The sequence below is a fragment of the Dromaius novaehollandiae genome, chromosome 5 (genome assembly GCF_036370855.1).
Source record: "Dromaius novaehollandiae isolate bDroNov1 chromosome 5, bDroNov1.hap1, whole genome shotgun sequence".
Classification (NCBI taxonomy): Eukaryota; Metazoa; Chordata; class Aves; order Casuariiformes; family Dromaiidae; genus Dromaius; species Dromaius novaehollandiae.
The window spans coordinates 62,135,454-62,148,051 of record NC_088102.1 but is presented as its reverse complement, the minus strand read 5'-3'; the positions used below and the strand labels follow the sequence as shown (position 1 = coordinate 62,148,051).

At 39.1% G+C, this 12,598-nt stretch overlaps 1 protein-coding gene across 7 annotated transcripts in view; it reads right to left on the bottom strand.

Annotated features, from left to right (window-relative positions):
- Positions 1–12,598, bottom strand: part of TRIM66 (tripartite motif containing 66) — a 55,982-nt gene that overhangs the window by 14,447 nt on the left and 28,937 nt on the right. For all 7 annotated transcript variants that reach the window (XR_010389496.1, XR_010389497.1, XM_064513041.1 and 4 more), the window contains 2 exons: positions 9,910–10,790; positions 8,542–8,703 (listed from right to left, as the gene is read on the bottom strand). Coding sequence is in view for 5 of the 7 variants with exons in the window: in XM_064513041.1 (XP_064369111.1) it covers positions 8,542–8,703; positions 9,910–10,790 (1,043 nt within the window). In the remaining 2 variants the exon portion in view is untranslated. The remainder of the gene's footprint in view (positions 1–8,541; positions 8,704–9,909; positions 10,791–12,598) is intronic.

The window sequence follows — 12,598 nt, the reverse complement described above, 5'->3', positions numbered from 1 at the left end:
TTAATTTCTTTTTCCTTGCTTTGTAATAGACCCTAGAGCAGGAGCTTTGCCTGAACAGCGATTACTGATCCAGGATCACATTCAATGAGAGGAAATAGCCTGCATTAGAGACAGAAGGAGGTCAGCCCATCTGCAGTGCCAGGGAAGGTTTGCACCATTCTACCACAGGGTGCTCTGCTAAGGCTGTTTTAAACAGTCCCAGAGGATCCTTGCAATGTACCAGGAACTCCAGACAGTACTGTGTCTCTGTTGCCACCATATGGGCCATTTTCCTCCCCTTGAGGCTACTTGTCCCTGCATCTAGGCTGTCTGGGCTATAAGAACTTCTTGGAACTAGCTGGAATCAGTCAAACAAGTCTTATTCCTGCCTTACATTTGACTTGAAAACTAGAACACAGCAAATGAAGAAATAATGCATTGATGGAGACACCATTTCCCATATACTCCTTCTGACAGAGCAATCCTAAGATTGCTGAAGTTTCAAACCAAAGGAATGTATCTAGAGCAAAACGGAATCGAGCCTTCATGGTCACAGCCTAAAGACGACCATAATGACCAGAAATATTTACTTGTTGTAATAATTTGCTTGTGACAGTTCCTGCACATGCAGTGACAAGTGTGGCAGTAAGAATGCCCTGTTGAGTATGCATTTCTTTTTCATTCCATCACTCCTTTTCTTCGCATGCCTTTTTCAGATCATAAAATAAGTTATGTGGATTGTTCTTATATCACTTAACAGAAAACCAAACAAAATAGAAGCAGGATTCCTGCTTGAACTGAACAGATGGACTATAATCAACCTTACCTTTTCCTCTTATTTCAAACTCCATTGTAAGCTTTAATTAAGTCTCTGTGAGGTGGGCACATATTTATTTAGCCAGATTCTCAAAAGCATGAAGCATCCCAAATTCTTATTTGAGTCAGAAGGAACTACTTAACGCTGTGCTCCATTGGAAATGGGCCTGCTGAAGCACACGCATGGTAAGTACATCACCCAGAGCTGCATAGCAAGTTAACAGAAGACCTTATGAATATTCTCTTCTAACCACTACATGCATCTTCCTTTACTCATATTACAAGAGTGTGCCATTGCCTATTACATATTAAGGCCTGACCCTGGAAAGAGCCGTCTATGTGTAACTGTATACACTGTGAGTGAAACGCTAGCCCTATTAAGATAATGGTAGGATTACTACAGGCTTCAGTGAGCCAAGTTTACTTACTGTAAGTAATCACTGGGACTACTCCTGCTGCAGAAGAAAAACACATGCATGAGACCTTGTTATAGCTAATATTTTTAGATAGGTAAAATTAAATTACATTACATGGCTATATCATTTTACTCTTCTAGCTAGCGTCAGTTTCTAAAGAGATCTTTTCAGATTATATAAGCCAATATAAAACCTTACTCTTATTAAAAAAGAAAAAGAATAATGAGGTCATCAAACTGCTATCTGTCTTTCCCTTGGGGCAAAAGTTAATTTTGTGGTTATTTTAATGATGAAGCAACATTATGATCTTTCAGTGCAAAATATTAAAACTCGCAGTTAAGAACAGACACATTCCATTCTGATCCATGAGGCTGCTGTCAAGTGTGAAGTGAACAATGCACTGGGAACAAGGCTCATTAATAGCCTATTAATTCACTCCCTAAAATAATCATTTCTTTTGCCATTAGCAAAAATTTCTCTTTTCCCTTGACAGTTCAGCTAGTGTTTGAAAATGGGATGCCTTTAAAGAATTGATCTGTTTTATAAAAGCTCTACTGCTCTTACATTGCACCCTTTGAACAACAAGAAGCATTAATTATGCTCTTGGGTAGAGGGTGGCTTCAGTTGCTGGTTAATTTTGAAACTTTTGACATTTTAATGTACAGCGTGGCATATCCAACTACATCTGTGTCATTACAAATGGAATTCTCATTGTCTCATAATTAATTTTGGTCTGAAGATCTTTATAATATAATGGCAGTATCATTACCATCCCAAAAATGCCTTCTACCACAAATTTCATAGCTATGGTAGTGAAAGGTAAGAATAAAGAACATGCAAAGTGCCTTCAAAGAACAAAAAATAAACATACTGTTCAGCTCAAGTATTTCTTCGACCACTGTTGCATTTAAAAAGGTCCAGTGCAAACATGCAGCACTAATACAGAATAATTCTGAGAAACAAATACTTACCTTGAAACACTGGGATTAGGATTTGTTAGGATTGTTTTGGCCAAGTCTCAAGGCTGTTGACACTATGTGTCACAGAAAAAGAAAGCTAAAACTAGGAACCGCCAATTCTCTTTGCTATAAGAGAAATAACACACTGCAAATGGTTGCAGAGTAATGAACAGCTGCTATTAAGTGGAGCAATCCCCCTGGCAGCTCATTATGCTAGGAGGTTAAACAAATGTACTACTCCAATCCAGTTGTTTAACTCACCACACACAGCAGCACAGATACACATAGAAAGCATTTGCAGATTGTGTTATTTCCCAATTTCAGAATAGAATCCAAATGATTTCCTTTCCATTTTCATAAGAAAAAGAATCCAAATCTTCCTTAACATTTGTCTGAATAAACTGGAGCTGGCTTAAAGCGGAAGAAGGAAGAGACTGCATGGAGCAAGCAGCATCATGTTTTATTTATCCTCTTTTCCAGGTCAAAGCGAAAGGTTTTGTTAAATTAACATTCTGGGAAATGTACCTAATTGCATTAAGCATGTACACATTTGTGCTATAAGCAGCTCAATTCTTTGAAGTCAAAAAATACTCTGATACTTTAGAAATTTGCAGGACCCTAAATTCCAGGCTATTATCATCATTTCCTCCACTGCTAATCCTGCTAAAATTAATAAAAATCAGCCACCACAACCACACGCCCCCCACAACCAAGATTCAAAGTCCTAGGTCAGGTATTAAATTATTGTTTTCAAACACTGAATAGTGACAACGCAGTCAATGCAACACTAACACAAATGGAAACCTATCCCTTGCCCCGAGACCCCCTTCTTCCACAGATTTTGCACTGCTTTTGAAAGAAAAAAATACCACTATGTAAGCACTTGCTGCTAAGATGGAAGTGCCGTCATTATTAAAGTTTAGGACAAATGTGAAGTATTGGGGCAAAATACCCAACGGTGCCACCTACAGCAGACTGAAATCTACTGTTCTCTTTCATAATCGTGAGCTGAAGGTGGCCTTTGGACGTCAGAACTAGAGAAGTTCATACTCATTATGTCTCAGGAGAGGTAAAGAGGTTCCACCGCAAACTGTTGAGGTGTTAGTATTACATGAAACGACAACACTGCATGTACTCGGAATAAAACAGAAGCGTCTCTCAATGCACTGAGGAGCACTCCTTGCCTTGGTTGACAAGGAACATTTTCTAGAATTTCTCTGTTTCTGGTACTCTATGGTGCCTGAGAGACAAACACAGAGCTGTTCAAATAAGAAAGAAGTCAGAACTTACTGAGAAACAAACAAACAAAAAAATAATACAGAAATCATCCTTAAAGTACTATATACATTTTCAGTATGCTCAACCCTTACTTACCAGTTCTGGTCACCCTTCTCAAAAAGGATACATTAAAACTAGAAAATAGAGCCATGAGTATAAAGAACCAAAGCACAGAATGGCTTTCCATGCAGAAAGACATGGAAAAGACTAGCAATCACTTTGCAGCCTTGAAAATAAATGTTTGAGAGGAAATTCAATAGGGATCTATAAAATCAGGGATATTATGGAGATGGTGGATAGGGAATGATTATTCACTGTTCCTCCTAACACAAGAGCTAGAAGCTATCCTATTTAACTATCAGGCAACAGATTTAAAATAACCAAGCAAAAGAACTTCAAAATTCATGATGCTGAGTATCCAGTACTACCAATAGTATAAAAATGGACTCAAAAGAGGGATTAGAGAAATTCACAGATAAGGGATCTATGAAAAGCTGCAAAACACAATGGTCTGACTACAACCTTCAGCTCAGGAAGTCAGTAAAGCACTGGTTTCCAAGAGCTGGGATAATGCAGCAGCAAAGGATTAGTTAGTATTTACCTGTTTCTTATACCACTCTCCAAGTATCTGCTATTGGCTACAGCTATATATGATCAAATATAGCTCGTCAGTAATGTTCCGTAATGATTTACTAATACAATGTATGGCATATTCAGATATTTATTTTAAAATAAGAGATGAAATAATGGCTCAAGGAAAGAAACCCTCAATGGTTGCTAAAGGACATAACCAAACCTTAGTCAGACATAAGGTGTTCAATACACTCATAACTGATCACAGTGTCCCAGAAGACCTAACCATGAGTGCCGAAACCTGTTTTGTTTTTGAGATGAGTGGGAATGGCATGGAGCATACCACAGTACAGGGCCTGATCCAACAGCTGGACAAGCCAAGGAATCCTCCCTCCCAGAAATAAAGGCTCAGCTCTGAAGTGATGAAAGGGGTGTACTTCGTGTCAGGAGAAGAGGTCCAGCTAGCCCTGCAACAATGGCAAAGCCTCTTGCTGTGCTACCTGAGGCTTAAACTATAAATTTGTCCTACCAATGTACAGTCATTATGACATTTCTCCAAATGCTTGGTACAGCCTTTAGACTTCTTGCTCATCACAGCCACAAATGACAACTAGGCACATGCAAGCAAAACAAGGACTGCATGCCTTTTGTTACCCCTGAAAACACAGTTAGGCCAAAAATACTCTTGCTTCTGCTCCAGAATAGACAACCTCTCCAGTCCTGTGTGCAAATTAGTAACTCAGCAGCATACTATGCAAAAGCAACAGGAGGACCATATCATTCCAGAAGGTTGGTAACCTTCTCCACAAAATTGTTAATCTAATTGAGCACTCATTCCTTCACACAGCAACATAGCAATTCAATGGCTCATATAAAATCTGTTTGCTGGAGCTTGGTAAAATTCCCCCAAAGACAAAAGTCAGTATTATAAAAGTTAGCCTGAGATTATTTCTCTGCCTTGTTGGCATTCTCACTAGAGAGGTCATTTATTCAGCAGGCATGGAGACAAAACAACTCTTCCATTCAAAGCAGGTGTCCCAGCTAGCTGAGAAGTGAGGCATACTCACGGGAAAGCATGCGGAGAAAATTATGTCCATTTTACAGATAGACAAGAATATTCCATTTTTTAATGCTATGTTCTTAAGAGGTGCTAACCATGCCTCAAATTATGCTATGTGCAATACTTCAGATTTACATCAAACACTCAGTGGTCTAGGCACAGAAATATTTATTCTGCATAAAACTCACTTCACAGAGAAATAATAGACGTACACAAGGAAGACAGAAAAGCTGATAAAATATTATCACTGAAGTCCCCAAAACAGTGAAATAAAGGAAAACAAGCCCGGACATACCTTAAGTTACACGTTTAAGACTATATTATACCTGTGCATACAGAGCAGGTGGGCACAGATGGGAATTACCCTGAACTTTAAGAAAGCAATAGCTTAGATGCCACATTTCTGATTGACACTGGCTAGAAATCTCTACTTCATACTACTAGAAAGCCAAAGTTCTGCCTGCTCAGTGAAGCTACATTTAATTCTTGTCCTGACAGATGGTGAAATACAAGACTTGAAGACATTTTGCAAGTTTGAGGTGTTTCATCATTGCTTCTTTCCTTTTTTTCTTTTCTTTTTAATCAATAACCAGTTTTAAAGATGATAGATAGATAACAGTACTCATCAGAGTAACTCTAACACCTGTTCTTTGAACTTGAATGCACGCCAGGCATATGAGTACCTAGCACCATGGTGTAACGGCTGCACTAGCACTTGTTTGGAAAGCTCTGAATAATGCACTTGTGGTTTCAGCATTTGCAAGCAATGCAGAGATCCCAAACTATTAGTAGCACCTGTTCTATATCGTTTCACAAACAAATATGATCCCATATACACACAATTCATCTAGTTATCAGTCAATAATATCAAATGCACCCATAAACATGTTTTGAAATTAAAACAGATGTTTAATCATATAAGCAATCAAAGCTTACAAAAGAAGAAACCATTGGGCTACTGGTAGCTGCAATGGAATTTTTTTGACATATATCTAAACTGTTAATTGTGAGTTTTGCTACATCCTGCTTCACGCTGCTTCTTCTTTAATGAAAGAATCTCAACAGGCAGAGAACCACCTACTCCACTAGGAATGTTGCACTTAAGGAGGGGTGTCAGAAAGTCCAGCAGAACAACAAAACATGGGCTTAGAAGTCCAACACCAATTACTGTCTAAAAAGCAGAATAAATTCCTCTTCCGGGAAAGAAAAGTTTATCTTGCCATGTTTTCTGACTGGAGTATTTTAGACTTCTGCACAGTTAATTATTTTCACATTCTGTGACGTCCTTCAAGAACTTTTATGACAGAGATGAAATGTTCTGAACACAGGCCATTCAAAAGTAAAAGGACAGAAATCTGTACAGAAATGTTTGTCTGGAGATGAGTGCGGGAATATCTAAATAATCAGGTGAAACAGAGAGGGGAATGAATAGACACATCCCCTTCTTCTTGTATAAGAATTAGTCTCCTGTTCAAAACTAGAATTAGTCTCATTGCCAGCAAAAGCAGTCATACACCTTTAAACAGCATTCATGAAGGATATTTGCAGGTTTTCCTTAATGTGCAGTTTCCTTTAATCACTCCTAATAAGCTTTTGCCCTCACTATATTAAGACTTCACTCCAAACAGGCAGTTTACAGGAGACAAACATGGGCAAAGATGGTGCGCTGTAGCTGTTGAGTGTTCCCATTTCTTCCAGAGCTACCAGGAAACCAGTGAAAAACACAGACCATGCTTTGTGCACAAGAATCTATAATTCTCAGCATCAGAGAAATTTCCCTCTTTTTTCCTAGGAGTATCCTGCTCTTGCCTTCTTCTCAATTTACATAGCAAAGAATCAGATGTTCTTCTTTTTTTCTCGCCCCAACCCCCATCCAGTTACACTAGTTTCTCTTGCACATCTGGTTCTGCTTTCTTCCCTCGTTCCAACTTTTCTCATTTTAGCTCTTGAGAGAAAACTTCTTTTGCAGGTTCAGAAGACAAGTGTGACTTCTTGAACACATATGCAGAAAGAGCCTCTGAAAGCTAATTGGTTACCTTTCCCCTTTTTATTTTTCCACAAATAACTTTTGGGGTGTGTCTACATTGCAAGAAAAGTGCACATTCAGGTTCCTGTTCTTGCTCAGATCTTAAATGCATATCTCAGAAATCTTTATAGTCATTTCCTAAGGTAGCCCAATCCTGAATTTGCACAGCTTTCCTCAGTCCTGTGCTCCATCATCAGAGGTCCAGGAAGATCTGCTTCCACACGTGAAAGTTCAGATCCAGAAAGGGTCAAATCTCAGAATGTTGTGATCCCACCAGCCTGATGCAGAAATGCTATCACATCTATAGGTTTAAGTTAACAATTGCAGATTTCCCTGTGGCTTCCCAAACTGGTTTGCACATTGCACATTTCTTCCACATCCTCAGTAATCACCTTTCCACGTCTCTACAGTTCCCAAAAGTATCTCCAATAATTCTGAATTAGTGTTGCATCATAAATATATTAGGTCCACGAAGCTAGGTACGAATGCAGGGTAACATAACTTTTCTTGGGCTGTTATGGAAAGACAAGTTCTTCCGCAATACTCCACATGCAAATTCTAAGAAAAAATTATCCATGAAGGACTTCTGAGACCACCTCCACAAACATGAGTCACGCACAGAAGTACCATACAGATGTGAGCAATCAGGATGTACAGTGCTGTTTGGAGTGTTTTAAACAAACCATAAGGAGAGGCAGAAGGCAGTTTGCCTGCCTCAAGTGCACAGGTGGTATCCAAAGCCAGTAGGTACTTACTGATGAATATGAGCTCTCCTGTTTTTGTTTATGCTGCTTCTCCAATAGTAAGGGGGTCCCACTAGGTTGAGGGTTCAAAGTGTCGCTCTATTACATGAAAAAATATTCTAGAGATACAAAAATCTGATTTTTCTGCTTATATACACACAAGGAAAAAGAGTCCATAACAGACAATTGTATCTCTTCAAGCACCACATCTTCAGTAACAATCAGTGTTATTTCCAATGCAACTATTTTGAAGGACGTTTGTCATGCCTGATACCATCAGAATCCCTGACTCTTTTTAAAATACATCTGCTGCTAATATGGTAATAGCATGTGCTGATAGTTAAATCCCTAGGGATAGAGACTGGACTGAATTTACTCTGTGAAGAAAGAGATGTTGTATCTATTTACCAGTACACACTTAACAATCATGTCAGCAACACCTAGGCACTATTGGCTTATAGAACAGTTGTTAATCCTGGCTACAGCACAGTGTATAATCATATTACTGGAGGGATGCAAACTAGGTTAGGCTATGACCATCTTTCAAGATTTACAAGCCATTTTGTCAACTTTTACTGTATTTTAATTTTCTCAACTTGAATGCAAATTCCAATGTTGTATTACATTCAATATTATGAAATCATGTTCTCTAATTTGTTGTTTTTTTCTTTTTTAAAAAAGTTCTTTATACCTTTCTCACTGGATGGAAAGCTGATTGTTGCAATGTGCTCTCAGAGGAGTGACTGCTGACACTGGATCCTTCATCCAATGACTGCGACAGGGTGGGAGTATCACTTCTATCAAGAGGAATTACAGGCTTCTGGTCATCTAGTTCAGCAGAACTCTCACAGATCTACAAATAAAGATGAAGAATTAGTGTTTTCAAAATCTCGGAAGGTAAAATGGTAGCAAAATCACATCAACTCACAGCATATACAACATGACAACAATGAAAAGACTTTGACAAAACAGAGCTATTCAAACTGGCTAAACAGAGAGAGAAACAAGTAGAGAAAGACATTTCTGTCAAACACTTCGTGGAAAAAATCTGGAACAAAACTGTTGAAATGGACAGCTATTTCAGAAGCCTGCTGTCTGCCCCTATGATTAAGCTACTTTGAGAGCTACGCAAGGTGAGAACTCCACAGAGCTTACACAATGGAAAATCCCAACCACCTTTCTTCAGATCTGCCAGAGTCCTTACTGTGCTCTGAATGAGCTGCAAAGCCACCTTACTGTACCACCTCATCTGCTTCACAGAGTTTGGATGCCCACCACCAGGCACTGCCCCTTATTCTAATAGCAGAATTCTATCTAGCAGAGGAAGAGGGGAGAAATTAGCCCTGCCGACAAAACTGTAACACTCCAGCAGGTATGATGGCAAAAAAAAAATCTGAAAGGATGTGATTCAATAACAAGAGCAGTTATTAGTGGAATGGGAAATAACTCTTAGACTGAAAAAACTGTGTTTCTTCATTCTCTTTCCACTGCTCAGCCAGAATCAAAAAGCCTCTCTTAAGGGCTCAGGGCTGGATGCTTCCAGTAAAAAAAAAAAAAAAAAAAAAAGTGTTGAGATGACCAATGAGACTACTGCAGCCCATAAACTAACCTGAATGACTCCTCTCTGTTTCCTTAACTTCTCTGAATGTCCGTTTACTTGTAGCAGATAACAAATGAAATGAACAGTTCTGTTGCTAGGACACTGGACTAGGAGGATTCAAAAGACGTGGTTTATTCATTCTTTGCTGTAAAACTAAAGTCAGGCATTCTTTTTGTCTGTCCTTTAATTACGTATCCACAAAACAGAAGCGATAATGCTTTTATTCTCCCACTCTCTGCTTGCCTTGTCTATTTAGACAGTCAGATCTTTGGCACACATATTGTTTATACAGCACTTTACAGAAAATAATGGCATGATCTCCATAAGGCCTGAAGCCTCTGCTGAAATACAAACATAGACAAGAGGACAGTAACCAAATATATAAAGTCAAAAAGGTGTCTCCCATTTTGGGGATTACATTGACTAAATGCAGCGGGAAATGATTTCTAGAGAACTTACTTGTGCCTCATCTTGGATTTGCTGCTGAACTGGGGCTGGCTGCCTCACTATATAGTTTATCTGACCAACTATGGTCTGTTGAACATGCTGAGGTGGTTTGGCTTGGTTCAGCTGCAAGCTGGGCTGTCCTTGAGCCTGGAGAAGACGCTCCAGATCCTTTTTCATCTCTTCCAGTTCAAACTGGTGGTGCATTATGTCCAGACTCTGTTGGATGACTTGTTTGTGGGTGTTCTCATTCTGACCTGATGGCAGTGATGCTGGTGGCTGCTGCTGAGGCTGCTGCAAGTGGTTAGGCTTTATCTTCTGGAGATGGCTAAGTTGCACTTGCACAGTTGGAGTCTGCAAAGGAGCCTGTGTGCACAATGGCTGTTGATGGCTTGTGTGAACTTGCTGAGCCTCATGCAATGCAACAGCATAACCAGGAGGTGCAGTCTGCTGCAGCTGCTGGGCTGGTAAATGCTTTCCAATCCTCCCAGACACACTCTCTGGCTCTGACAGAGATCGCTGCTCCAGCCCAGACTGTGTTAGTTTCAGAGGCGGGGGGGTGCCCCTTTGCTCTTTGTCATGTTGCTGTACGTTGTACTGCAGTGGAAAATGCTGCTTATGAGGTTCGGAAGGTTGTCGAAAATTATGATGACGGTTCATGTTTTGGTGAGAAGGCGGAGCTTTGTTCAGGTGAGGTACGCTGAGACAGTGCGAGCAACACGCAGGTGTAGGACACTGAACCGGCAGTGGCAACTGATGTGGCTGGCTATTCGCAGGCTCTAGCTGTGACGCTGGTGAATGGTGCCCATGATACGAGGATGTCTGTAATCCTTGTGCATTTCCACAGAGTAGCACATCTGAATGAGAAATGTGTCCACCTTCCATAGTGAAACCTCCTGTAAAACAACTATATATATGAGTATCCTGTTCACACAGTCCTTCAAGATACCTTCAAGATGCTTTTTTTCCAAGATTTTTGTGTGGTTTGAAGTCAAACCAAATTCCTGCTGTTGTCAGTGGAACTCATGGTTGAAATACCAGTCAATGTTTTGATAAAGTACCCTCAGCTTACATTATTTTAATTGATGGATATGGCTTATGCTTCCATTTTTCACTAAAGCATTAGCACACCTTTTCATCTATAAGCAAAGGTACAAAAGAAAAGACTGCTTTCAGGATGAAAATAAGAAAAATAAAACAGATTTATGTTAGGTAGGACTGAGTCATAGTCACAGAAGCTAGAAATAGCAATGACCAATGAACTGATATTGTCCGTGCTCTTTGCCAAGATAATATTACTCCCTGTAATACTCTACCTAGTGTTTTACTCCATCTAATTCTAAATATCTTAAAATGGGAAGAAAACCAACATTTTAGACTGCTGATCTGTACACTGAACTGAACTTACTGTAGAAATCCACTATAGCTGGGAAAATAATAGCTGGTGAGAAACAAACTCAATGTATGCACATACATAATAAAAATAAGAGTCAATATTATACAGCCACTGTCTTAAAGCCATCTTTGTGACCATTAATTTTAAGTGTCTCAAGCACAGCTCAGGTCTGTTGGCAGTTGAGATACTAGAGGATCTGTGGAGTGCAGACATGGCTGAGGCCTAGCTCACTCTGGGTAAGGCAGAGGAAATATCACAAGGCTCACTGCAGATTCACCATTTCACCTAGGAAACCCATGACAGGACTGTCAGAGCCACAGTGTTGTAGTTATAGAGTTGTCACCTGCTGACACAGAACTGAATTTCAAATAAAATCGGCAAAGTCAAGGCTATTGGACAGCAAGTACCACTACATTCTAAGTAATTTCAGTTAGAAGTTTATACTTGATCATATTCAATGTTTTATAACGTAAAAACATCAATTGAAACATTGGTTGTTAACTAGAGAATGTGGGAGGGTTTTATGTACTGTAATTAATTAATTCCTATTTAAAGTTTCCTGCAAATCAACAACAGGTCCATCACTTATCCCTAGCCTCTTCTTCTCACAATAAATATTAAAATAACAAGGTCAAAGCCATTTAACAAACAGCTTGAAGTCTTATTATGTGTTGTAAAGTGACATCAGCTAATAAAGCAAAAGGGGTGCTATGTCAATGCATTCTGTGCACACTATTACAAAAATAACGCAAAAGAATGTTGCTATAGAACTTAAAATGTCTTTCTGTGACTCTCGCTCCTTTGTGTTCTGTGGGTTTGGGATGCTGTTTTCTAACTGTTTCTAGCTATTTGGACCAAGGACCCATCCTTCTCACAGACTTGGAGTAATCCAGTTACATTTTTTAAATCACTATGTAGTTTTTGTAGAACAATTATGATCATGTTTTGTTGTGACTCTACCTAAACAAGTCAGTATTATCAACCTTAGGAACCTTTTATCTTTAAGCAATTCTACCACTATCATAATAAGAATTTCTATGAATTTTACATGGACAGCCTAGCAGCTGCACTGTGGCCAGCTTGTATACTGTATGTCACGTAACAAAAAGTTAATTATACAGCATCTTTCATTTATTTAAGAATGCATTAGGGCAGGGAAATAGTGCTTAGAAATCATATGTTTTGCACCACTTAAGCCCTGTACAGTATTATCACTAAACTAGTAGTTGCGTTCTTACACTGCAATGTTCTAAGATCAAAGATAATATTTACATGGTACATATATACGTAATGTTCATAGGATAATAT